This window comes from Dermacentor albipictus, chromosome 6, assembly GCF_038994185.2.
Source record: "Dermacentor albipictus isolate Rhodes 1998 colony chromosome 6, USDA_Dalb.pri_finalv2, whole genome shotgun sequence".
In the NCBI taxonomy this organism is placed as follows: domain Eukaryota; kingdom Metazoa; phylum Arthropoda; class Arachnida; order Ixodida; family Ixodidae; genus Dermacentor; species Dermacentor albipictus.
Window position 1 is genome coordinate 142,001,441 of NC_091826.1, and position 27,801 is coordinate 142,029,241.

Here is a 27,801-nt window from a genome sequence, read left to right on the forward strand (position 1 = left end):
AATTCATGGTGGACTCCCGAACTTACTATTGAACGCAAGCGTATCCATGCTCTCCGTCCGCGCTTCCAACGCACCACTGACCCGTTCCTTCGACAGACGTTAAGGTTCAATACTATGATGCCCATGACAACTATAAGATGCATATCGACCAGGCCAAATCTGCTGCCTCCAAATCTCTCTGTTCCGATCTTTCCAAACGCAATCTTTTCGGCCTTCCTTTCCGCATCTGCTTTGACAAACTCTCCCGTACCAACCAGCTCCCCTCCCTTCTTTTACCGGATGGTCGTTCCACATGCAGCGTGCTTGAGTCGGCCCGTCTTCTCCTTACTGTTCACGTGACTCAAGAGTCCCCCTCAACAGATGATGACGACCAGGTGCGTCTGCGTAAAATAACCGACACGCCTTATTCCCCCAAAACTATTGACCTCCTTTTCACTATTGCAGAGATTGAACATGCCCACAATTCAGGCAACACCAACGCCGCCCCCAGGTCTAGACGGACTGACTCTCCCTATGTTCAAGACGCTTTTTTGCTATCACCCGTCCTTTTTCGTCTTCATTTTTAACCATTGTCGCAATCTATCCTACTTCCCAACTCATTGGCGTAAAGGACGTGTTATCTTTAGTGCTAAACCCAATCGCCCTCCCGACTCCCCTTCATCCTACCGCCCTATTGTTATGAATTCTTTGTTTAGTAAAATTATCGAACGTCTTCTAAATTCCCGGCTTTACTTTTTTCTCCACTCCAATAACTTACTTCATCCCCGTCAATTCGGTTTTACACATGGGAAGAGTGCGTCCACGGCTTTGTACCGTCTCAGCCAAACTCTAAACACCTACAAAGACCTGAAACAACACGCAAGTCTCATCTGCCTAGACGTGAAAGGGGCTTTCGACAGTGTTTGGCACCCTGTCGCCCTCCACTTGTTACGCTCGCACAATTGCCCTTCCAACCTTTATCACCTCCTAAAATCCTTCTTGGAACACCGAGAGATCACTTTCCGATGGCAGGCAGGTCAGGTGTCTGTCACGCCTACTTTGGGCAGCCCTCAAGGGTCACCCCTCAGTCCGCTGCTGTGGAACATTGTCATTTACGGATTGCTTGACCTCCCCTTTCTCCAGGACGTCGTTGCGCAGGCCTACGCAGACGACACTTGTAGTGCTCTCTGCAGACAATCGTCGCGCTTTGGAATCGAAGGTAGCTCTCACTCTTAATCTTATTTCGACCTGGTCACAGCGCACCAAACTCACAATCAGTACCGACAAATCCTCCTTTCTATATTTTCCCAATAGCCACTCTGCTTCCTCTTCCCGCACCCGTCTTCCCATTGTTCGCTTTAACGGCTTCGCGCTCAAATTTCAGTCGAGTATTAAAATTGGTGGCGTCATGTTTGACACCCATCTCTCCTTTAACGCTCATTTAACATATCTCCGTACTAAAGCAGACCTTCTCTCTTCCCGTCTTCTCCTGTTCCTTCGAATGCACTATTCGAAGCCCCCATCCTCTCTCCGTCTCCTCTATAATCAGGTTCTGCTTCCGTCCATCACATATACTTCTCCTGCCTTGTGGCCAACCTTTCCTACTTCACAGTCTAAACTCAAAATTTCCTCTATCCAACGTACTCTTCTCCTTCCAATCACCGGTGCTTTTCGTACGACGCGTACCTCGTCGCTTCAGGTTTTGGCTAACGCACCGCCGCTCCACATAGAACTAGACCGCCTAAACGCACACTTTTCTTTATTTGTACTCAAGGACCTTTTATGGCCCTGACTCCTACCTTCCGTCGCTTGTTCACTACCCTATGCATCCTTGGGACTGTCATCCCAGCCTTAAATCTCGCTTTTCCTATCACCGCCTTCGACTTCAAGAGGTACCCTTTGTTACCACTATGCCGGCCTACTACCTGTATACCGACGGCTCCTACGCTTCCCACTCTGCTGGAGGCCACAACACTAAAGTTGGAAAATTAAAACTTATTGGTGCCACTTTCTCTTACGCCACCAAAACAGTCGCCTTACTGGAGGCACTAGCCTATTACGGACTTTGCCCTATTTCATCCCGCTACACATTTACACCGATTGCTTGTCCATGCTCACTGCATTGAACACTTCACAACAACCAATACGTCTGTCAGGGACACCAAGAAGCTCCTTCTTTTCGTTTCTACCCGGCGACGGGTACTTCTTTTCCATGTGCCGGAACATCAGGGCATCGAAGGCAACGAGACGGCGGACTTCCTCGCTAACTCCGCCGCCTCCCATGGTGTTTGTCGATTCCTCCTTGCCACTCCCTCATCCATAAAATCAAAGATGCGTGCCTGTTCCTTCGCCCAGTGGAATGCTCACTGGACGCGAGAGAACAGCGACACTGGACTTTTGAAGTGGATGAAAAACCTCACTCACATTCCCCCTTTCTTCCCGGCGAAAAGACCCATTGTTCACCTCATCAACGCTCATGGCCGCTTCCCTTTCTATTATTTCCGCTCTCATCTTTTATCTCACAGTAAATGTGCCTGTGAAAATCCTTGCACAGACTTGCTTCATTATTTCAACGATTGTCCTCTTACTTCTCACATTGCTAATCTCTTTAAAGATAATCACCCGACTACCGTAACACCTGATCTTTACCTCTCTCTTCTTACCGATCAAAGAAAGCGGGTACTTCTCATTCCTCTTTATCGCGTCCTTTCTTCGTTCACTTTCCCGGACTCCTCCTAATATTTTTCTTCAGCCATCCCTTATTCTTCATCGGTTTCCTTTCTCTCTCCTTTTTCCCTGTTTCCCTTCCATATCTCTCACACCTTGCCCTTCGCCTTTCGCTTTATAGTATCCTTAGTTACGCCAACTAAGGTGGAGCTCGTCTCCATGGGCACTATAGACGGAATGACTGCTTTCTTGACTTGACCCTTCAGTTTTTCTTCCATTCCCTGTCCATAACCATTGCTTAATGCCCAAGATACACCTACTGAACCTGCTTGCCACCACTTTGAGGTCTCTTGCAGATTTTCCGTCGAGCTGCAGTCAAGCGGACTGCACTCTGCTCCTGATACCGGACGCAAAGTCACACCTACCGGAGACCTCCGGTCACATGTACGAGAAGTGCGCCATCCCAAGAGCATTCACGAGTATACCACTGCATTTAGTCTAGAGGCACCTACCAAACGCAAGTACGTCTCCAGGCTTCTGCACTCCGGCCTACCCAAAGCTCTGCTCCAGATGCCCGCCATCCTGCTGGACCTGAGGCCTCCTCTGGCCCTGCCCTCTGCTGACGTCCTGATTCCTTCTTCTTTTTTCCCCTTTTCTTTACTGTTTTTTTCCTTCGGCTTGGTGACTTAATAAGAATTGGACGAATCCCGAGACGTCACACGCCACGTGTCAATGCAGACAGGTATTCCGACGTTCATTCCTGCTCCCCACTTTTAATTATGTACATTTTCTGTCGGCTTACCTCGATTTTTTTTCTTCAGCAATTGGCTTTTCCTCAAACTACTTTTTGGGTCTCTAGCCCTCTTTATTTAATTTTGATTGGCTCATACCTGCTATACCTTGGTGGTGCGGGTATCCCTAATTTTTATTGAGGTTATTTTTGCTATTTGAGGGACACAAAAATACGCCGCTCTAACCCGCCGTCACGTTCCCCCTACGCGTCCACGGCAGGGACCAGTGACGACACAGTTGCGTCGTCCACCACTACTCTCGCCGCCAGCACGCCAACCCGCCACCCCACGCAGCATTCCAAGGAAGACTGACGTTTGGCGCGCCCCCAACCACCATTCGCTGTGCTACCACTGCGGAGAAGACAGGCAGATCTACAGCCGATGCCCATACCGGGAGATGAGACTCCGAGGGTTCGCTGTTAACGCGCCGCGACCACAGATTGGCGAACGACCTCGCGATATCGCCGACTACCTCACTGCTACTCAGTGGAGCCCTCGACGACCGTCCCATTCGCCGTCACCAGGCCGCCACCTGTCGCCGCAGCGTCGACCATACACCGGCCCAGCACGGAGCCGCTCTGCGAGTCCGTATCCGGAAAACTAAAAGCAGCTATCGATGGAGGTGCGGTTGCTGTTCGTCGAACTGACGAAGATCCTCCGCCGTCAACGAAGACGACGAAGAGACCATCTCGACGACCTAATAACGACATGTCGCCGGCCCGACGAAGTCAGGAAGCTAAGACTACACCGACGAAAGACGAATTGACGACGCGATGTTCCAGCTTCAGTTCAACACGACACAGCCATGATCCGACGCCAAAACCCAACTGCAACGCCAGACAAAGAACCACCGACCTCGACGTGCTTCTCGACGGCCACGCTGTCACCACCTTAGTAGACACAGGAGCCGATTACTCCGTCATGAGTGGATCCATCGCCGCGCAGTTGAAGAAAGTCAAAACTGCATGGGAAGGCTTTCAAATTCGAACCGCTGGAGGACACCTCATTACGCCGACTGGAATCTGCACGGCAAGAATTACCGTTCATGACCGGACTTACCCTGCTACCTTCGTTATTCTTCAACAGTGTTCACGAGACGTCATTCTCGGCATGGACTTCCTGAACCAACACGGCGCAATCATCGACCTGATGTAGAAGTCAATAACGCTGTCGGAAGATCACGCGATACCGCTGGAGACCTCTCGTAGTCACCACGCCTTGAGTGTGCTCGAAGATCAAGTGAGAATCTCGCCATGCTCCAGCATTATTATTTCCGTCAGCACCGAAACACCCGCTGACGTAGAAGGCATCATCGAGGGCGACCAACATCTACTCCTCGATCGTGAAATTTGCGTCGCAAGAGGGATCGCTCGACTCCATGGAGAGAAAGCGAAAGTTATGCTAACCAACTTCAGCCAAGAGTTCAAGCACATCAACAAGGGCACGACAATTGCGTACATCGAGAAAATTGTGGAATCCAAGCAATACATTTGTCCTCACAGATTCTGCCGCATCAACCCCGATGAGCATAGTTCTCTAACCAGACTTCGACATAAATCCATGTCTTCCTATGAGTAAGCAGCAACAGATCAGAAGTCTTCTCCGACGATACAATCCTTGGCATCGACGTTATTGAAAATTCCACAAACACCAGTTGCAAAGCATCGCATAATAACCGAAGAGTGCACTCGACCATTTCGCCAGAGCCCTTACCGAGTTTCGACGCGGGAACGTGATGCTATTAGGCAACAAGTCGACGAAATGCTGCGCGACGACATCATCCAGCCGCCAAAAAGCCCGTTGGCATCTCCTGTAGTCCTGGTGACAAAAAGGAAGGAACCCTACGCTTCCGCGTCGATTATCGTCGACTGAACAAGATCACGAAGAAGGACGTGTACCCCCTTCCATGGATAGGCGACGCATTGGATCGGCTCTGCAGCTCTAAATACTTCTCGTCGATGGACCTCAGGTCTCGCTACAGGCAAGTAGAAGTCGACGAGAGAGATCGCGAAAAGACCGCCTTCATCACGCCTGACGGCCTCTACGAGTTCAAGGTCATGCCATTCGGACTGTGTTCGGCGCCTGCAACGTTTCAGCGTGTCATGGACACGGTGTTAGCAGGGTTGAAGTGGCAGACGTGTCTTAATTATTTCGATGACGTCGTTGTCCTCGCTGGACATTTCGACGATCACCTTAGGCGGCTTGCGACAGTATTTGAGGCCATCAAGTCATCAAGGCTCACTCTGAAGCCGGAGAAGTGCCGCTTCGGTTACGATGAGCTTATATTCCTAGGCCACGTCATCAGCAATTCTGGAGGACGGCCCGACCCGCAGAAGACAGCTGCCATCGCAAAATTCCCGCAGCCAATCGACAAGAAGGCCGTGCGCAGATTCCTTGGCATGTGCGCCAACTATAGGCGCTTTCTCAAGGACTTTCCACGCATCGCGGAGCCGCTAACACATCTAACCAAATGTGATGTCGAGTTCAAGTGGGAAACGTCACAGGCCGACGCATTTCAAGAACGTAAACGACGCATGCAGTCATTGCCGGTACTTGTACACTTCGACGAAGATGCCGATACCGAAATCCACATTGACGCCAGAAGCCTAGGCCTCGGTGCCGTCCTAGTCCAGAAGAAAGACGGACTTGAACACGTGATATGCAAGCCGGTCGCTGTCAAAAGCGGAAGGGAATTATTCTACGACTAAAAAGGAACGCCCCGCCATCATTTGGGCTACAGCAAAATTCCGCCCTCACCTCTATGGCAAGCCATTCAAAGTGGTCAGCGACCATCACGCTTTGTGTTGGCTAGCTAACTTAAAGGGCCCTTCAGGACGGTTGGCGTGATGGAGCCCCAGACTACAAGGATATGACATCACCGTAACATACAAGTCCGGAAGAAAACACTCTGACGCCGAATGCTTATCACGCGCCCCCATCGATCCCCCGCCGCAAGACGACGAGGACGACGACGCCTTCCTTGGAATAATAAGCGTGGAAGACTTGACTAAACAGCAACGAGCAGACCGGAGCTAAAAGGCCTCGTCGAGTACTTGAAAGGGAATACCGACGTTGTCCCTAGGGCAATTAAGCGCGGGTTGTCTTCGTTCACGCTACAAAACATCCTGCTCGTGAAGAACTTCTGACCAGTCCGCGCCAGCTACCTCCTTGTTGTACCGTCAGCGCTGCGTCCAGAAGTACTACACGCTCTACACGATGATCCCACCGCTGGGCACCTCGGATTCTCCCGGACGCTGTCGAGAATACAGGAAAGGTATTACTGGCCGCGTCAGACCGCCGATGTCACCCGTTACGTCAAGACATGCCGAGACTGTCAGCGACGCAAGACACCACCGACAAGGCCAGCAGGATTACTACAGCCGATCGAACCTCCTCGCCGACCTTTCCTGCAGATTGGGACGGATTTGTTGTGGCCGTTTCCGACGTCAACATCCGGGAATAAGTGTATCGCCGTGGCGACGGACTATCTCACCCGCTTCGCTGAAACTAAAGCTCTACCATAAGGCAGCGCAGCCGAAGTCGGGAAATTTTTCGTCGAGAACATTTTGCTGCGACATGGTGCCCAAGGAGACCTCATCATCGACAGAGGAACGGCTTTTACAGCAGAGCTCACCCAAGCCATTCTGCAATACAGGCAGACAAGCCACACGAGGAAAACTGCCTACCATCAGCAAACTAATGGTCTCACGGAGCGCCTGAACAAGACCCTCGCAGACATGCTAGCAATGTACGTAGACGTCGAGCACAAGACGTGGGGCGCGGTCCTGCCGTATGTAACCTTCGCTTACAACACGGCGGTGCAAGAAACAACACAGATCACGCCGTTCAAGTCGGTTTACGGCAGGAACCCGACGACGACGCTCGACACCATGCTGCCGCATGTCACTGACGAGGAGAATCTTGACGTCGCTACCTATCTTCAGCGCGCCGACGAAGCCCGACAGCTGGCCCGCCTACGGATCAAGAACCAGCAGCGTACCGACAGCCGACACTACAACCTCCGACGACGCTTCGTCGAGTACCAGTCCGGCGACCGTGTTTAGATATGGACCCCGATACGCCGGCGAGGACTGAGTGAGAAACTGTTGCGACGCTATTTCAGAGCCTACAAGTTCATCCGACGTATTGGCGCATTCGACTATGAGGTCGAGCCAGACGGCATTTCGCATTCACAGCGGCACCTCGCACGATCTGAAGTGGTCCACGTGGTGCGTCTTAAACCCTTTTACGGACGCTGACGAACTTTCCTTATTTTGTTGTTTTCTTTGCTACGAGCGCTTCTTTATACTTTCGTTTGTTTACAGCATCGGGTCGATGCTATTTAAGGGGGGGGGGGGAGGTATTGACACGTGTACTTGTTTGTCTTTATCGGGCGACATGGTTCAAACAAGTGTTATCGCACAGCGCAGGACGCCGCTGCATGTATCGGAAGTTTCTGGAATGTTATCGATGCTTCCACCCGCTGCCTGTGACCGAACCTTGTGTAACCTGATTGCATGTATGCTCTACGCGAATAGTGTAGACCTTTGGGGAAGATACCTGGGTCCCAGCGATTAGTTTGTAACATTCGACGACTGATGTATAAAAGCCGACGCGCTTGACCCGATGATCAGATTTTCGACGATCACCGACCGTGTTCGCCGCTATCATTGTGCTATAAGTGTAGCCTGCTTTTGTAAGCACAGGTTCCCCAATAAAAGTTAGTTTTGTCTTTCACAGTATTGCTACTGTGTTCTTCAACGTCACCACCACCTGACAATATATACATCTCGGTGGTGCATGCGCACACAGGGTTAAAACAGTACAAGCACAATCTAATCAAAATGTGGCAAACTATTCTGCAAGTACATTTATTTCTTTTTTGGACAAGGCGAGTGATGTCGTACTGACACAGTTATCACCTTCCCCGTCAAAGTTGTATGCCTCACAAATCTCGATTTGTTAGGCATACCACATTGAGAGGCTCTGCAACGCTAAATACTTCTCGTCGATGGACCTCAAGTCTGGCTACAGGCAAATGGAAGTCGACGAAAGAAATCGCGAAAAGACTGCCTTCTTCACGCCAGACGGCCTCTACGAGTTCAAGGTCATGCCATTAGGACTGTGCTCGGTGCCTGCAACGTTCCAGCGCGTCATGGACACGGTGTTAGCAGAATTGAAGTGGCAGACCTGTTTTCTCTTGTCTTGTGTCCCAGACTGTGGAGCATACCTACTATGGGAGATTGGCCAAGACGCAGGCGGTTTTCCGTAAGTTTAGAAGTATAGATAAACTAGATTTGAATAGTGGAGCGTGGGACGATAGAACTGTAATTTATACTTGCAATGAAAATATTGTTAAGAATTTTGGTAATATAATTTAGCGTAAAGAAATGAAATAATAGAAACTATGAATAATTGTAGAAAATCAGCAAGGTACTCTTTTTGTCTCTCTAATAAAATTGTAAACTACAAGGAAAGCATCCCTGCCGCTGGATCCCAGTGAAGTCGCCCCAAAAGAAAGAATGCTTGGCGAGGTTAGCGATAGGCCGAGTTTGGTAAATGAATATTCTAATATTTTTCTTTGTCTTAGAAACCGGCGGCATGAGATAAAATAATGTTCGAGAGTTTCAGGTGCACTGCAAAAGTAACATAGTGGGGCCATAGCGATACCAGACCTGTGTAAGTAAAAATTTAGAGGACGTTTACATCTCCATTTTGTAAAAGAAACTTCCAATTGTCTTGAAGGACACCAGTTATGATTCCATGGGAAGCCAAGATGGTGGAAATCAGAAGACAGTGTTAGCATGGATGTTGCAGAGTTTTGAGATATAGCGAAATTTCTCTACCTATCCGCGTTGACATAAGCTGTTCTCGGCAAAACAGGTGTGGTAGGGTCGTTGAGGGATGCTCGTGCGAGTGAATCGGCCATTTCATTCAAGTGTAACCCATGATGTCCCGGCACCCAAAGCAAACATACTTGCTGTAAGAACGTAGGTACCATCGAACGAAATGTTCTTGGAATTATTGTATCTAGAGATGCAGCGAGTGCTGGACATACAGATAGCGAGTCGTCAGAATAACAGCTAATGGGATGTTTTGAGGGAGTTTTTCTAACGCTAATATATTAGCTAATATTTCTGCTTGAAATATGCGTGTGAAATCGGCAAGGCGAACGGAGTAATACCATTGTAGAGATTTAGAAAAATCCCCACTCCTGCCTACTCATTGCACACAGAAGCGTCAGTAGCTATTACATTTTCAGGGGTTAGTTGGTGTAGGTGGTCGTATAAGATATTAATTTAATCTCGCCTTGGTAACAGTTTAGAATGATTCTGGAACATGTCCTCGAACTCAATTTTGAGGTCTGTTAAGGCATCATTTGAATGACAAACTTGGCGTATGGACACATCCAATTGTTGTAACTGTGCTTGCAAAATAATATCTGAGGACTGTGGAATCTTGACCACGATATCTGAAAAAATTCAGATGGTTCAGTGATAAATGCATGTTGCGTACGTCTTTTTAAAAAGTCATAAATTTTTAAAAATGTCTGAAACGTAAGCATGCGGAATCTGCAATCTAGAGTGGGTATATGAGCTTGTTTATATAAAACAGCGTTGGCAACAAATCTTGGTAGCCCGAGGCATAACCGTAGAGCTCCTATTTCTAAAAGTATGGGAGGTTTAATTTTGTAGGCGGGGCCACCGGAAAATATTACGCAGCCAACTTTAATATGGGCCGAACATACATATTATAAATAATCAGTAAGGTATCCCTGCGTTGTCCAGAGCGGCGGTGGCTGAGCCGGCGAAGCATAGAAACGGCTTGAGCGCGATTTTAGACGTAGAAAAGCTCCATGGAAAAAGCTTTTATACAACCAATTTCCTGTTGATTGGGCTGATTATACATATGTAGCTACTAATATGTCTGCAGCGACATCTTAGTTGAAATCAAGTTGAATGACATCTTAGTTGAAATCAAGAAAAAGAAATGGGCATGGGCAGGACATGTAATGAGGAGGGAAGATAACCGGTGGTCATTAAGGGTTACGGACTGGATTCCAAGGGAAGGGAAGCGTAGCAGGGGACGGCAGAAAGTTAGGTGGGCGGATGAGATTAAGAAGTTTGCAGGGACGGCATGGCCACAATTAGTACATGACCGGGGTTGTTGGAGAAATATGGGAGAGGCCTTTGCCCTGCAGTGGGCGTAACCAGGCTGATGATGATGATGATGATGAAGATGTCATTAACTCGCGCTTGTTCCCTCACCCAATCTGCTCTTTTCTTATCCCTTAACGTTACACCTATCATTCCTCTTTCCATAGCTCGTTGCGTCGTCCTCAATTTGAGTAGAACCCTTTTCGTAAGCCTCCAGGTTTCTGCCCCGTAGGTGAGTACTGGTAAGACACAGGTATTATACACTTTTCTCTTGAGGGATAATGGCAACCTGCTGTTCATGATCTGAGAATGCCTGCCAAACGCACCCCAGCCCATTCTTATACTTCTGATTATTTCCGTCTCATGATCCGGATCCGCCGTCACTACCTGCCCTAAGTAGATGTATTCTCTTACCACTTCCAGTGCCTCGCTACCTATTGTAAATTGCTGTTCTCTTCCGAGACTGTTAAACATTACTTTAGTTTTCTGCAGATTGATTTTTAGACCCACTCTTCTGCTTTGCCTCTCCAGGTCAGTGAGCATGCATTGCAGTTGGTCTTCTGAGTTACTACACAAGGCAATATCATCAGTGAATCGCAAGTTACTAAGGTATTCTCCATTAACTTTTATCCCCAATTCTTCCCAATCCAGGTCTCTGAATAGCTCCTGTAAACAGGCTGTGAATAGCATTGGAGAGATCGTATCTCCCTGCCTGACGCCTTTCTTTATTGGAATTTTGTTACTTTCTTTATGGAGGACTACGGTGGCTGTGGAGCCGCTATAGATATCTTTGAATATTTTTGCATACGGTTCGTCTACGCCCTGATTCCGCAATGCCTCCATGACTGCTGAAGTTTCGACAGAATCAAACGTTTTCTCGTAATCAATGAAAACTATATATAAGGGTTGGTTATATTCCGCACATTTCTCTATCGCCTGATTGATAGTGTGAATATGGTCTATGGTTGAGTAGCCTTTACGGAATCCTGCCTGGTCCTTTGCTTGACAGAAGTATAAGGTGTTCCTGATTCTATTCGCGATTACCTTAGTAAATGGTTTGTAGGCAACGGACAGTAAGCTGATCGGTCTATAATTTTTCAAGTCTTTGGCGTCCACATTCTTATGGATTAGGATTATGTTAGCGTTCTTCCAAGATTCCGGTACGCTCGAGGTCATGAGGAATTGCGTATACAGGGTGGCCAGTTTCTCTAGAACAATCTGCCCCCCATCCTTCAACAAATGTGCTGTTATCTGATCCTCCCCAGCTGCCTTCCCCCTTCGCATATCTCCCAGGGCTTTCTTTACTTCTTCCGGCGTTACCTGTGGGATTTCGAATTCCTCTAGAGTATTTTCCCTTCCATTATCGTCGTGGGTGCCACTGGTACTGTATAAATCTCTATAGAACTCCTCAGCCACTTGAAATATTTCATCCATATTAGTAATGATATTGCCGGCTTTGTCTCTTAGCGCATACATCTGATTCTTGCCAATTCCTAGATTCTTCTTCACTTTTTTTAGGCTGCCTCCGTTCCTGAGAGCATGTTCAATTCTATCCATATAATACTTCCTTATGTCACTTGTCTTACGCTTGTTGATTAACTTCGAAAGTTCTGCCAGTTTTATTTTAGCTGTAGGGTTAGAGGCTTTCATACATTGGCGTTTCTTGATCAGATCTTTCGTCTCCTGCGATAACTTACTGGTATCCTGTCTAACGAAGTTACAGCCGACTTCCATTGCACACTCCTTAATGATGCCCATAAGATTTTCGTTCATTGCTTCAACACTACGGTCCTCTTCTTGAGTTAAAGCCGAATACCTGTTCTGTAGCTTGATCTGGAATTCCTCTATTTTCCCTCTTACCGCTAACTCATTGATCGGCTTCTTATGTACCAGTTTCTTCCGTTCCCTCTTCAGGTCTAGATAATTCGAGTTCTTACCATCCTGTGGTCACTGCAGCGCACCTTGCCGAGCACGTCCACATCTTGTATGATGCCAGGGTTAGAGCAGAGTATGAAGTCTATTTCATTTCTAGTCTCGCCGTTCGGGCTCCTCCACGTCCACTTTCGGCTTTCCCGCTTGCGGAAGAAGGTATCCATCATCCGCATATTATTCTGTTCCGCAAACTCTACTAATAACTCTCGCCTGATATTCCTAGTGCCTATGCCATATTCCCCCACTGCCTTGTCTCCAGCCTACCTTGGCATTGAAGTCAGCCATTAGAATGGTGTATTTAGTTTTCACTCTACCTATCGCCGATGCCACATCTTCATAGAAGCTTTCGACTTCCTGGTCATCATGACTGGATGTAGGGGCGTAGACCTGTACAACCTTCATTTTGTACCTCTTATTAGGTTCACAACAAGACCTGCCACCCTCTCGTTAATGCTATAGAATCCCTGTATGTTACCAGCTATATTCTTATTAATCAGGAATCCGACTTCTAGTTCTCTTCTCTCCGCTAAGCCCCGGCAGGGAGTGAGTTACCCCTTTCTGGTCGCCGGGATCAGGCCACACTCCAGGCCTGTTTAAGCAATTTTATCAACTCGCGGATTTTTTTTTTCCGGTGGAATATTGCCGGCACCGGGATTCGAACCACGGACCTCTTGCACGCGAGGCGGGTGTTCTACCTCTACGCCTCCGCTGCATCCTGCTCACTGCTCCGCTCTCATAGATCTCGCGCATTTCCGGAAGCTGTCGCGTCGAAGTAGTGGTCTGGCACCCGAACCAAGTGCGAGCTGTCTTCTGCTACTGCGTCACGAGCGTACTTTCAAAAGTGCCCGCTGGTGGCCATCAGCGGCGCCGCGGTGCACTACGCGTGTAGGCCGGTATGGCGGACCAGTTTACTGCGCAAGCAGGTGGAACATAATTCCTGGCATCATCTCAGCTATAAGGCTCTTTCAAGGTCGCGTTGTGAGGTACAGAGGGTATCACGCTGCCCAAAGAAAGGTAGAAATGAACCAAAGCACCTGCAGCCGTGTGTAAGAGATGATTATTGATTAACAAATTTAATTACTGATGCGTTAGTAATTGAGTTAAGGTTGATTAGTGTGGAATAGGGTAGATTAGGGTGGACTAAAGTGGATTAAAGACGATTACTGAGGATTAGGGTGAATTAAGGTCGATTAAAAAGGATCAAGGTGGATTAAGAAGGATAAAGGTGAATTGCAGTAGGGCTTTATAAGGCTTTCGCCTTCGCGTCTCTTAGGCGATAGCTAAGGACATCTGGGAATTTTCCGTTATTATATCTTGCTCTGAAAATTCAAGTAACATGATATCAAAATAATCTTCCGTCTCCAAAGCACACCTTTACTTCTTCGCTAAATACGTATCATGCTACTGATAATACCCAAAGCAGGCTGTAGAATTATGCACTTTCAAAATGCCTTGTACTCTGCATCGCATCATCTGCTGTTTTCAAGCTTTGTGAACGTAACATGGATTCCATTGTCCTGGACTGGTTAAAATGCTTGCTCACAAATAGATTACAATATGTTTCCGCTAACTAGTATGGTTCTTCTACTACCTCAGTGACCTAAGACGTACATCATGCTACTTTCTAAGGGCTGCTGCCTTTTATTACACCTCTACATTAATGACGTCCCTGTCTGCATAAGATCTTTACAAAATTTTTCGCTGCCAACTACATAATGTATCGCACAATCCCTCCCCCGTCCGATCACCTTTCGCTAGAGTCCACTGTAGCAATCACGTGATTGGCATTATTTCCATGTATTGTAATGTTTTTATTTCTTTTTTGGATGTGGTAAATTTTATTGCACGCTTTCTTGTTATATGTTCAAATTATGTATACGTACTACTCAAGCGAACATTTTCCCGTCATATGCGCTACTGGTATAAAGTGTTGCAAATGACACACGCAGATATATGTTGCGTGTGTGATTCTCGATAGTGCAATACAAAATTAAAACGACTGAAGAACAAAAAGAAACGTCTATTTCTGCAAGCAAGTCTGATGGACACAACAAATGCTTGGAATCGCGACACCGGAAAGCTCTTCCTCTCACTCGCTGCTGATGCTCAGGTTTTACTTCAGCTTTACCTGATATGATTCAAGATAACCCAACCATGTTCTGGAATTTTATGAAACCCACCCCCTCTAACACTTTAACTTTGCGTGCCGAGCATGGTCGTGAAACTCCCGCGCAGGACGTTGAGCAAGTACTTAATACCGCTTCCTGTTCAGTATTCACTGGCGAACCATAATATCTATGTATATATATATATATGTGTGTGTGTGTGTGTGTGTGTGTGTGTGTGTGTGTGTGTGTGTGTGTGTGTGTGTGTATGTGTGTGTGTGTGTGTGTGTGTGTGTGTGTGTGTGTGTGTGTGTGTGTGTGTGTGTGTGTGTGTGTGTGTGTGTGTGTGTGTGTGTGTGTGTGCGTGTGTGCATGCGTGCCTGCGTGTATACGCTCAATTGCCCACCGGTAATATGTCGATCGAGAGCCGCAGTATAACAAATAAAAATAAAAAAGACTATTTCCTCTTGGTGCTGTCCGTGGCTGATGAAGCATAACATTAGCAAATGTATGTGCAGGAGAGTTATTGGCTTTTTCAGCCAAATTGTTTTTTTCGCATATCAAGATAAAAATAACCCGCTTTCTCTCACAGCCGACTATAATTACCTTGCCTTCCATATTACTCACAATATCTCCTTGGACAATATACGGAACCTCACGACGCCGACGACGGGGTCGATTTACCAGGAGTGTCCGTATAATTGTCATCGCAATAAAATCAAGCATTTTCATTCTCGCTACGGTAAAAGCGATAAAACGGAGTAATCAATCCATTAATTTTAAAGGCATCAGCCGAAAAGGCAGGCTTGCAGAAATTGCTGACCATACGTTCAGATTCCGAGAACTGTAATTTGATAATGGAATTCTATACGGGTGACACAAATAGCAACCCGTATTCAAGACCTAAATACTATGCCTCACCAGCTGAGCGAGGTCGAGCATTGTTGCGCCACGTATGCGACCGTAGACCCTGGTTGTTTTGCGGCCCAGTTCAACCCAGCCTACCATGAACAGTGTCACGAAGGCGGCTGTCTTCACTGCGGACGAGGCGTTCTCCGGCGTGAGTGCGACGACCATTTTGCAGCCTGGAGGATTAGAAGAGAATGTGCGTAGTTTTAGCTGCAATTTAAACTCACCCTAATGCTCAAACCAATATTTTGGGGGATTGCAATTCTCCTAATATTTGCTGGGCTGCTTTGGTCTTAACTTTGTCTAAGTCCGATGAGGAAGCACATTTCGTCGCCGCGTGCCTCACATTTAGACAAACACAACTTGTTTCAGCGCCTAAAAGAATGACCTAACCTAATATCCTTGACCTTCTACTTACATCCCACCCTTATAGCTCGTCGTCCCTCTGATTCCTTCAAGGTTTATGTGACCACGTTGTGATGCATGCTTCATTTAATATTATGCTACCTGAAACTGCAAAGGAAAAGAAAACACTAATGCTTGACGACAAAGTAAATAACAAAGCTCTCAATGACCAGCTTTCTACTTTTTCTGACTGGTCATTGCTTGATTTTTCTCAGCGCCGTGTTGAAACTAACCGGTGTCTCTTCAAACACAGGCTACACGACCTGGTCAAAGTCTTTATTCCCGCCATAACCATCACAGAACGATCTCATTTCCGGTGGTTTAATGCAGCATTAAAAAAACCTAAGAACAAAAAGAAACGTCAACTGGGGGACACAACACGTGCTTGGGATCGCGCCACCGAAATGCTCGTCCTCTCACTCACTGCTGATGCTCAAAAATCAATTTTTACTTCGACTTTACCTGATATGATTCAAGATAACCCAAACAAGTTCTGAAATTTCATGAGACCCACCCCCTCTAACGCTTTATCTTTGCGTGACGAGCAAGGTCGCGAAGCTCCTGCGCAGAACGTTGCGCATGTACTTAATACCGCTTCCTGTTCAGTATTCACCTGCGAACCATCTGTCACCTCGCTTGTTCTGCCCCTAGCAGATCATCCCCAGATGCCAAAAATTAAGTTCGATGCTCCTGGAATTTCTAAAATAATTGATTCTCTAAAACTAACATCATCCGCTGGGGTCAATGGCATTAACTCGAACATATAGAAAGGTACTAAGCTCCTTTCAAGCAATATTTTGTCGTACATATTTCAGCAGTCTCTCTCTTTGGCGTGGTCCTATTGGACCGGAAAGTGGGCAAGACAATTCGAGTTCTGAATAAAGGTAACCCATCGTCACCTAAAGATTACCGTTTAATATCCCTGGTTAATGTTTGTTCCAAACTGATGGAAAACGTTCTTTATTCTCAACTTGTAAATTTTCTCCTTTAAGTAAATTTTTTTTCACCCTAGCCAGCATGGTTTCCAGAAAGGTCTCTCATGCGATACTCAACTTGCACTCTTTATTAACGATATCAGTTCTAGTCTTGACGCTAACACTCCCGCTGTACCTTGACTTCCAGAAGGCTTTCAATAAAATACCTCATTGCCGATTATTTCACAGACATTTGATACTAAACCTTAACCCCCATGCATTTGATTGGACACGCAGCTTTTTAAGTAACGGACAACAGTTCGTATATGCTAATGGTCACTCTTGTGTTCTTTCTCATGTAGATTCTGGCGTTCCGCAGGGAACTCTACTTGGCCCCCTACTTTCCCTTGTATACATTAACGACCTACCGACTAACATTTCATCAGAAATACGCTTATTTACAGGCGATTCCGTGCTCTATCAGCAAATTAGTAATAATGACGACATACTAGTTATTCAAGCTGATCTTTCTCTCATCGATACTTGGTGCAAAAAATGGTTAATGAGCTTAAATACTAACAAGTCATCTTTTTTATCTTTCCACCGCAGGCCCTCCTATCCCGCCTGTGAAATGTAATCAATGGTTCCGCTAGTTTCTCAGTTATCGCTTACCTTGGTATCAGTCTTTGCTCCGATATGTCATGGTTCACACACATTAACAAGATAACTAACGACGCTAACCGGAAGCTTGGCTACTTGCGCCGTAACCTCCGATTTGCTCCTACCCCTGTCAAACATCTACCATATTGTACTTTCATCAGACCCAAGTTTTCCATGCGTCGCAAGCCTGGGTATCGCCTCAATAACAGTGACGTCAAGTCACATGACCCATCGGACAGCTATAAAGGCACCCGACGAGCTGTGCTCCACCAGTAGCCGAAGTGGCAGCAATCCCGACAACATGCTGAACAGTCCTTATTGCTTCATGCTACAGCGTAGTAGATATATGCGAACGCCTGGTTATCGATTAGTTAACCGGTTTTGGCTGCTGCTGCCCTGCCCACAGTGGGTTAATTATTTTTTGTCTAGTATAATTAGCCTAGTGTAGTATTAATCTAGTATAATTAGAAAAACTGGCCACCCTGCATACACAATGCCTCATGACCTCGAGCGTACCGGAATCTTGGAAAAACGCTAACATTATCCTAATCCATAAGAAAGGGGACGCCAAAGGCGAGCGTGAAAACTAAAGGGTAGTGAACTGTCATTATCTGAAGACTCTTCTAGGCGAGTACGGGACACACGGAGGCTTTTATGGGAGAGTTCTAACGTATGAAGGCAAAAAAAAAAACATGAACGTAAAGCTGCTTTACGATAAGATTATCATCAACGGGACTTTGTTTGGTTGGGATGCTGAAAAAAGACCGCGTTATAAGCTGAAGAAATCAGGTGTTGAAAACTGACAGACTAAGCGCAAACGCGGCCATTTAGGAATGCCTAATGTAAATTGTAGGAGCGTTATAAACAAGCGTACAGAGTTAGAGGGAATTCTTTTATCGTATAACCCAGATATCGTTGTCTTGATGAAGACATGGTCAAATGGAGAAAGATATGATAGCGAGTTCATTCCACTTGGGTATAGCGCATTCAGAAAGGACAGAGGTACCAGGGGTGAATCTGTAGCGATCCTTTTTCAAGGCTAACGTTAAGCTCTTAAAGGTGCCTGATTTATTAGATGTTGAATGCATTTTTTTTGCAAAGCCCAATATGAATATATTCGATATGTCATAGCTGCTCTGTACAGATCTCCTAATTATGGTGTTGAAGTTTTGGATTCTTTGAAGCTGTGAACCAGTGACCTCATTATTGTCACGGGAGATTTTAACTTGCCAAGCATTGATTGGGAAACGATGTCGGTCAAAAGTGATAGCGACAGCTTAGGGGAGGCCATGCTGGATATTGCTGTTTCTTTTAATTTATTACTGTTGGTGGATACCTGTACTAGAATACCGGGTAATTCTGAAAACAAGCCTGGACCTCTTCTTTGTAAGTGGGACCAAACGAAGCGCGATGTATTTCCCGGTATATTGGATAACGAGGCTGTGTTACTGACAATAAATCATATGAATTGAAAAGACAGCCTTAACGTTGTCCGATTCGGCAATTTCTCCCGAGTTGATGATGCCTTGATTATAGATACACTTTTGTTTTACATTGATTCATTTTCAGAGAATATTGTAGACGTGCAAGAACTATGGGAACGCTTTAAGAGTACTGTTAATGACTGCATTAAAAAATATGTAGCAACTATGGTTAAGAAAAGAAAAAAAGAATCCCTCGATTTCTCGGGAAACGCTGAGGTTGAAAAGGCAGCTAAAGAGGTTAAAAAATAACACGAAAAAAATCAAGCAGTTGTTTACCAGATCAACAACAGAAATTCATCTTTTTCTTTGAAACTTCGGATCCAACTATCTACCGAGAAACAGCGTTACTATGAAGAATCATTGCCTAAATTCATCACAGCGTCCCCAGATTGATTTTGGCGGGAGGTGTCACCGAAACATTACCAATGCGATGTATTTATGTTTCATGGTATTCAGTTGAATGATGAAGAAAAAAATTGCAAACTTATTTAATGAGCACTTCCACTCCGTTTTTACGTGTGATGATGGTTTCTTACCTGTGTTTGAGAATTTTTCGCCCCCTGCTTCTGATGTGTCAATAAGGGAGCATAAAGGGGGTTAACCGAGGGTCCCGATTTTATTAGTAATATCATAAGAAGCCAACAAACATTGACACCAAAGACAACATAGGGGAAATTACTTGTGTTTAATAAATGAAATAAAGAAACGAGGAATTAATGGAAATTAAAGTGCATGAAAAAACAACTTGCCGCAGGTGGGAACCGAACCGCGAAATGCGGTTCGGTTCCCACCTATATTGCTGGAACAGCAGCACAAACTGCCTTTTCTCGCGCGACACGCTGTTCATATTGCGACAAGCTGCTCAAAAGTCGTCATCGGGCTCTGTATACGTGCAACGAAAGTCAATCAATCAATCATTCAATCAATCAATCTATCAATCGATCAATCGATCAATCAATCAATCAATTTTTATTATTACATAAACATAATATCCAGATAGTGGTATACAGAAGGAGGTCCCATAGTTATAGCTGAATTGGGACCTCCTCCTGAATACAGAATTTGGTCCCAATTCAGTGTTAACTATGGGACCTCCTGTTCATGGTTAACATAAATGTTCATTAGGCAAGCAACAGGAGCTCAATTTGTACAATTGCAGTAATGGTAAATAATGAGATACAAATCTAAGTAGATGAAGTAATTAGTAAACAATTTAACGACAGTAAGCAATATTTCGAAACTAGATAAACCTAAAGTAAATGAGGAAGAAAGAGAAAAAAATAAATTAGAATAATTAAATACATGTTGGAGTACACAAGAATGGCAGGTCTAAAGAAAAAATTGGATTACACAGTGTATAGTGTCACTTACATATCACATAACAGAAAATTTTTCAGTTCATCCCAAAATCAATGGGGTTTCAGGAGTTTAATGACAAATGGTAATGTATTCCATGATGATATTGCTGCAAAGTCCATTTCCCATAATTAGTGCGCCCTTTGGGCAGAATGAAGTTATTATGCAGCGCAAAAAGAGCTGAGTTCCTATTTGTTAGAGATGATATATGCATTAGCGATAATGAGATTTTGACATTTACTAGTTTGAAAAGAAAAGTGGCGAGGTTGTACTTCACAAGGACTGCAACGTCTAGAATGTCATTTGCTTATCGCAACTGTTTAGCATTGGTGGTGTGTGGATTCGACGTGATTACTCTAATTGCCTGGTCTTCGATGGTTTGTATCGGCTTTAGGTGAGTAGTGTACGTGTTGCCCCAGGAGGTTATGCAGTAGTTAATATGAGAGTGTACAAACGCGAAATAGAGTGATACCAACACAGGTGGTGAAAAAAATGGACGCGCCCTGATGAGAATGCGCATTCCATGTGATCATCATCATGATCAGCCTGGTTACGCCCACTGCAGGGAGAAAAAAAATTAAATTATGCGGTTTTACGTGCCAAAACTACTTTCTGATTATGAAGCACGCCGTAGTGGAGGACTCCGGAAATTTCGATCACCTGGGGTTCTTTAACGTGCACCTAAATCTAAGTACACGGGTGTTTTCGCATTTCGCCCCATCGAAATGCGGCCGCCGTGGCCGGGATTCGATCCCGCGACCTCGTGATCAGCAGCCCAACACCATAGCCACTGAGCAACCACGGCGGGTGCTGCAGGGCAAAGGCCTCTCCTATACTTCTATAACAACCCCGGTCATGTACTAATTGTGGCCATATCGTCCCTGCAAACTTCTTAGTCTCATCCGCCCACCTAACTTTTTGCCGCCCCCTGCTACGCTTCCATTCCCTTGGAATCCAGTCCGTAACCCTTAATGACCATCGGTTACCTTCCCTCCTCATTACATGTCCTGCCCATACCCATTTCTTTTCTTGATTTCAACTAAGATGTCATTAACTCGCGTTTGTTTCCTCACCCAATCTGCTCTTTTCTTATCCCTTAATGTTACACCCATCATTCTTCTTTCTATAGCTTGTTGCGTCGTCCTCAATTTAAGTAGAACCCTTTTCGTAAGCCTCCAGGTTTCTGCCCCGTAGGTGCGTACTGGTAAGACACAGCTATTATACACTTTTCTCTTGAGGTATAATGGCCACCTGCTGTTCATGATCTGAGAATGCCTGCCAAACGCACCCCAGCCCATTCTTATTCTTCTGATTATTTCCGTCTCATGATCCGGATCCGCCGTCACTACCTGCCCTAAGTAGGTGTACTCCCTTACCACTTCCAGTGCCTCGCTGCCCATTGTAAATTGCTGTTCTCTTCCGAGACTGTTAAACATTACTTTAGTTTTCTGCAAGCTAATTTTTAGACCCACTCTTCTGCTTTGCCGCTCCAGGTCAGTGAGCATGTATTGGAATTGTTCCCCTGAGTTACTAAGCAAGGCAATATCATCAGGGAATCGCAAGTTACTAAGGAATTCTCCATTAACTTTTATCCCCAAATCTTCCCAATCCAGGTCTCTGAATACCTCCTGTAAACACGTTGTGAATAGCATTGGAGAGATCGCATCTTCCTGCCTGACGCCTTTCTTTATTGGAATTTTTTTGCTTTCTTTATGAAAGACTATGGTGGACTATGGACTATTCCATGTGATAACTCCTTTTTAATATGAGGTATATGGCGATGAAACTTCAGGTTAGTCAACAATAACACCTATGTATGTGGATTCTTCACTTGCTGATAATAAATGGTCCGAAGTGGAAATGGGCGGAATGCATAGTGACGATTTATTTTGTGATGAGAATAAAATAAATTTAGTTTTAGTAGAATTAATGGTAAGTCATTTTGTACCATTCTAACAAGTTCTGAAAATCATTATTAAGATTGGTTATTACCGTTGACAGACATTCGCCAGAATTAGTAATTGTGTCATCGGCATATAATACACTTTTAGAATATGTGAGGCCATTAGGTAGATCATGATTATAAAGTAAAAAGAGTAACGGGTCCAAAATGTATTCATGTGGTACAGCTAAATTAGTCATATTTAGGTTTAGAATGAGCATCGGAAACACTAACAACCTTGTATCTTTCTCGTAAATAGCTGCGTAATAGTAGTAAAGGGGGACCTGTGATACCTATAGAACCTAGTCTAAGATAAAGAATCTCGTGGTCAATGCTGTCAAATGCCTTTGAAAAGTCTACAAATGAGCATGCTGCGAATTTACAGTTATCAATGGCTTTCTCTAATTGATCAGTAACAGATGCAAGTGCTAGGTCAGTATAGTAATTGGACCGAAATCTAAATTGGTCAGGTGAAAGAATAATAAATTTGCTTATGTACTTGTTCAATCGTTTTTCGATTATTTTCTCGATGACCTTGCTAAAAAAAGGTAAAACACAGATTGGCCATAGTCCACAGAAATACCTTAGAGACATTAAACGATCAATAATAAGTAAGATTACTTCAGCTATTTTACTAAATTACCTTCATAAAATACCGAAAAAGGAAGCCTTGCTGCTAGGAAGACGCACTTGACGAAAGTCGGGTGGTATCGCCGCCCTGATATTCCCGCACACGCCCAGCATGAATTTTGACGTCGTCGGTTAGAGACTATAGGTACAGTCGCCCAAATCTTTAACTGGTGTGCGGGAGCGGCGACTTTTCCGGGCGTCAGCGCCGTATGACGCGGTGAGGCTGGAAACAGCCTAGTAGACGATGGGCCCAGCTGAGCGCGCTTTGTCCGCATGCGCTTAGCCTCAGACTGTTTCCAGCCTCGCCCCGTCAAACGGCGCTGACGCACGGAAAAGTCGCCGCTCCCGCACACCAGTTAAAGATTTGGGCGACTGTACATACATATAGGCAAAAACGGACTACATCGCTCATTCTAAAAGAGCCTTCAGGAAGTTTCAAGAACAATAAATTTGCTTATGTACTTGTTCAATCGTTTTTCGATTATTTTCTCGATGACCTTGCTAAAAAAAGGTAAAACACAGATTGGCCATAGTCCACAGAAATACCTTAGAGACATTAAACGACCAATAATGAGTAAGATTACTTCAGCTATTTTACTAAATTACCTTCATAAAATACCGAAAAAGGAAGCCTTGCTGCTAGGAAGACGCACTTGACGAAAGTCGGGTGGTATCGCCGCCCTGATATTCCCGCACACGCCCAGCATGAATTTTGACGTCGTCGGTTAGAGACTATAGGTACATACATATAGGCAAAAACGGACTACATAGCTCATTCTAAAAGAGCCTTCAGGAAGTTTCAAGAACAATAAATTTGCTTATGTACTTGTTCAATCGTTTTTCGATTATTTTCTCGATGACCTTGCTAAAAAAAGGTAAAACACACATTGGCCATAGTCCACTGAAATACCTTAGAGACATTAAACGACCAATAATACATAAGATTACTTCAGCTATTTTACTAAATTACCTTCATAAAATACCGAAAAAGGAAGCCTTGCTGCTAGGAAGACGCACTTGACGAAAGTCGGGTGGTATCGCCGCCCTGAAATTCCCGCACACGCCCAGCGTGAATTTTGACGTCGTCGGTTAGAGACTATAGGTACATACATATAGGCAAAAACGGACTACATCGCTCATTCTAAAAGAGCCTTCAGGAAGTTTCAAGAACTCAGCTACAGCGACGGGAAGGTGAAGAAATAATTTTCAATCCACAACGTCATTCCAGGATACTTGCCCTGTGATTTTGGGGCAATATTTAAACATGAACCTTTGTCCGCCATTTCCTCTTCTAAATAAGCAGCCTATTGCCGCGAAATAAGCGAAAGTCGAATCCTTAGGAATTCTTTACAAATTCAAACTGATTCAGGGTTTCTCTATAATGTCCCTTTAATTTACATGTGGCCTTAAGATTCTACAGTGGCTATTATTCTGTGGTCAGCGTGGTCCGGTCTCAATAGCGCGAGCGAAATTTATACCAGTGATGACGTCTTCAAGGATAATACTTAATTGTCGAGGTACCTGCAGTGCCATTCGGGCATTATTGTCTTCATACTCCTTTGCAATATCATTTTGCAGTATTATGGCAGAAGGATAATTCGTGACTTGTAATAGACGATGGAGCAAGATAGAAGATAGCAAAAAAATCTGATTATGACACCTTCATGAGAGATTTTTTAACGCAAATTCCTTTGTTTGCCCTGTGTCGGTGGTTTGTTCGCTAGCTCGTTTGTCACGGAGCGGCAAGGGACCGTGTCTAGAGAAAGGGCATGTGCGGTCGGGCATGCGGGTTGCAGTGATGGGCAGGAAGGAGGGGGAATGTCGCTTGCTCCCTTGTTTGTTCGTCTCTGTTTGTTCAGGTTTCTTCGGGTTTGTTTTGATTGCTTCGTTCAGGTTTCCGGGTGGTCATGTTCAAACATTGGCTGGTGAGGCTCACAAAATATGCCTTCATAGCACCAGCCGCCACTCCTAACGCCACCTTTACGAGCAACGAATCAGAGTTTTCCTTATAGTGATACGTGTACTTGAACATCTCCATCAACCCTGTCACGTTTCACCGCCTAACAACTGTTATCACACAGCGCAGGACGCGCCTGCATGTATAGGAAATTTCTCGAAAGTTACTGATGGTTCTATCTGCTGTCTGGTTTTACCAAACCTTGTGTTATCTGAATTCATCGCGTGGCGCAAATGTTGTAGAACTTTGTGGAAGACACGCGAGTCCCAGCGATTAGTCTGGAATGTTCGACGACTGATGTATAAAAGCCGAGGCGCTTGACTCACTGATCAGATTTTGACGATCGCCAACTCTGTTCACCATAGTCGCTGTTCCTTAGGCGTAGCATGTTTTGGGGGGCACACGTTCGCCTAACAAAAGTTAGTTTCGTCTTTCACAGTATTGCTACTCTGTCCTTCTTACGTCACTGCCGCGTGACATCTGGTGCAGGTGCTTTTCGTTCATGTACCGAACGCCCCCGACATGCAGTGATCCAAACCCGTACCGCAAAGAGAACAGCAACGTAGTCCCGGACCATCGAGCAAGCCGTCGTCTACAACAGCTGTCCCCGTAACACGGACTTCTACATGAGAAGACCAAGATTGTGGCCAAGACATCCACAATGGCAGCCCCAGTGTCACCCATCGTGTTTCAACAACGGGGTAGAGAGCACCCTACCTTCCGTGGAGATACGTCGGATGATCCGGAAACCTGGCTAGAAACCTTCAAAAGGATCTCCACCTTGAACAACTAGACCTCTGAGGATAAGCTATGACATGTGTACTTCTCCTTGGAAGATGTCGCAAGGACTTGGTTCGGAAACCAGGAGTACACCCTAACAACATGGGATCTGTTGCGCAGTAACTTCCTGAGGACGTTCAAGAGCGTTGTCCATAAAGCAAGGGCCGAAGTTCTCTTGGAAACCCGAGGCCAGCTTCCCAATGAGACCATCGCCATCTTTATGGAAGAGATGACCCGTCTTTTGCGGCGCGCTGACCCGGAAATGTCCGAAGAGAAAAAAAGTGCGTTTCTTGATGCGAGGCGTAAAGCAAGAACTTTTCGCTTGACTGATCCGAAACCCACCGAAGACCGTAGCTGAGTTCTTGAAAGGGGCAACGACGATTGAGAAAACTCTACAAATGCTTACGCCGCAATGTGCCATCCAAGCACTGGGCTCCGGTGATCTCCAACAGACCATCAAGGCCATTGTGCACGAAGAACTGTGCCAGATGTTTCATTCGTCGCAACCTCAGGTGTCCTCAGTCACTCACATTATCAAGGACGAACTTCAACGGTCACTGGGCGGTACCGAAGCGCAGCTCGAATCGTCGCTTCACGTGCAGGAAGCGGTGGCCTACGCCACCCTCGCCCGTCGTCAAGGTCCCCCTCCGCGACCGCGCCAGGGCCCGGTAGCACCGCGATGCCGTCGTTCACTACCGACGCCGCCAGCATGCCCACCCGTCGCCCAGCGCAGCTAAACGAGGACGACTTGGCATCTGGCACACTCCTGACCATCGCCCGCTCTGCTAGCCCTGCGGGGAAGCCGGACATATCTACCGTCGATGCCCATACCGCGAGATGGGACTCCGGGGTTCGCCGTTAAAGGGAAGCTGAAACGATTTTCAAATTCCATGAATTGCTGGGCTTGGAAACAACCGACCTATTAATTTACGGTTCTGAAATTTTTTCTTCGTTTTGTTAATATAAGGGGTGGAAATTGCTGTCTAAATCCCCCCCGCGGACACGCCCCTGTCGCTTCCCAGAGTGCCGGGTGAGGAGGCAGCCGGAGGAGAGAACTGGCAAGAGTGACGTCATTCCCGGAGAGCGTGCCGGCGGACTGGCGTGCTGGCATGCGCTCGCGTGTTTTCCTTCCGTCCTGCGGTTTACTACACGACGCTACGAGAGATCTGCCCCCGCTGACGTTTGCTTTCTTTTGTGATTTTCGTGAGCTGTGCTTCCTTTCTTTGCTGCGGGAGTATCTACAGCCAAGGGCGCCCAACATGCCCTCGTTCTGTGCAGAATTCAGCTGTGCGAACACAGGCTGGCGAGACGATGTGCTGTTTCACATGTTCCCGAAGGACAAGAAGCTCGCAGCGCAGTGGGTCCGTGTGGTGAGGAGAAGGAATTTCGTGCCGACAAAATCAAGTGTGGTGTGGTCGGACCATTTCCGCGACAGTGATTATCATCGGAGCTTGAGAACGGTGCGGGCAATCGGTATTCCAATTCCGGTGTTCCGGTGCCCACATTGATGCACTGGAGAAATGCGAACATTTGCAGCCATGAACGTCTGGTAACACAGTTTTAGCGTAGCCGGATAGCCTTACGACCAATATGGAAACGCGTTGTTGCTAGCGTTGCTAGGCTTGCCCAGCGACATTCGACGTATGGTTGCAGGTACTTTAATGTTACCGTGTTTACCACACGCTGGTGCTAACACTACCTAATATCTGCATTTCAATACTAGCATGCAGCACGCATATCGATTCTCGATCGAGGCACAATCGCAGTCGTCGAACCATAGTCAGAATATTGCACATATTTTCCCCCTGACCATCTCGGTCTGTATGTGTATGATATAAGCAACTTCCATGAGTGTACCTCGCAGCTCTGTATGTGTGCGCTTTGAAACACGGTACTTATGTTCGCGATCATGTATCAACACGCAAAAAACCACCGAACTTCAGACAAGCAGCGGCAAGGTGCTTGACATCGCGGAATTGCACCCGTGTTTACAATATAATTAGTTCGTTCTTCGGCATTCTTCCAGCAGCAAGTTCCCAGTGACAGTTTAGTGCATTTTTTCTCCTCTCATTGCAACGTGCAGCTACATGAAAAAACATACGTACTAGCTAATATTTCCAATGCGCGAGAAGG

General features: G+C 45.9%; 1 protein-coding gene across 1 annotated transcript in view; it reads right to left on the reverse strand.

Annotated features, from left to right (window-relative positions):
* The window catches only part of LOC139047104 (ATP-binding cassette sub-family C member 2-like), a 628,131-nt gene that overhangs the window by 511,387 nt on the left and 88,943 nt on the right, over window positions 1–27,801 (reverse strand). The window contains exon 2 of the mRNA XM_070521066.1: window positions 15,553–15,716. Coding sequence (XP_070377167.1) covers window positions 15,553–15,708 — 156 coding nt within the window. The 5' untranslated portion in view covers window positions 15,709–15,716. The remainder of the gene's footprint in view (window positions 1–15,552; window positions 15,717–27,801) is intronic.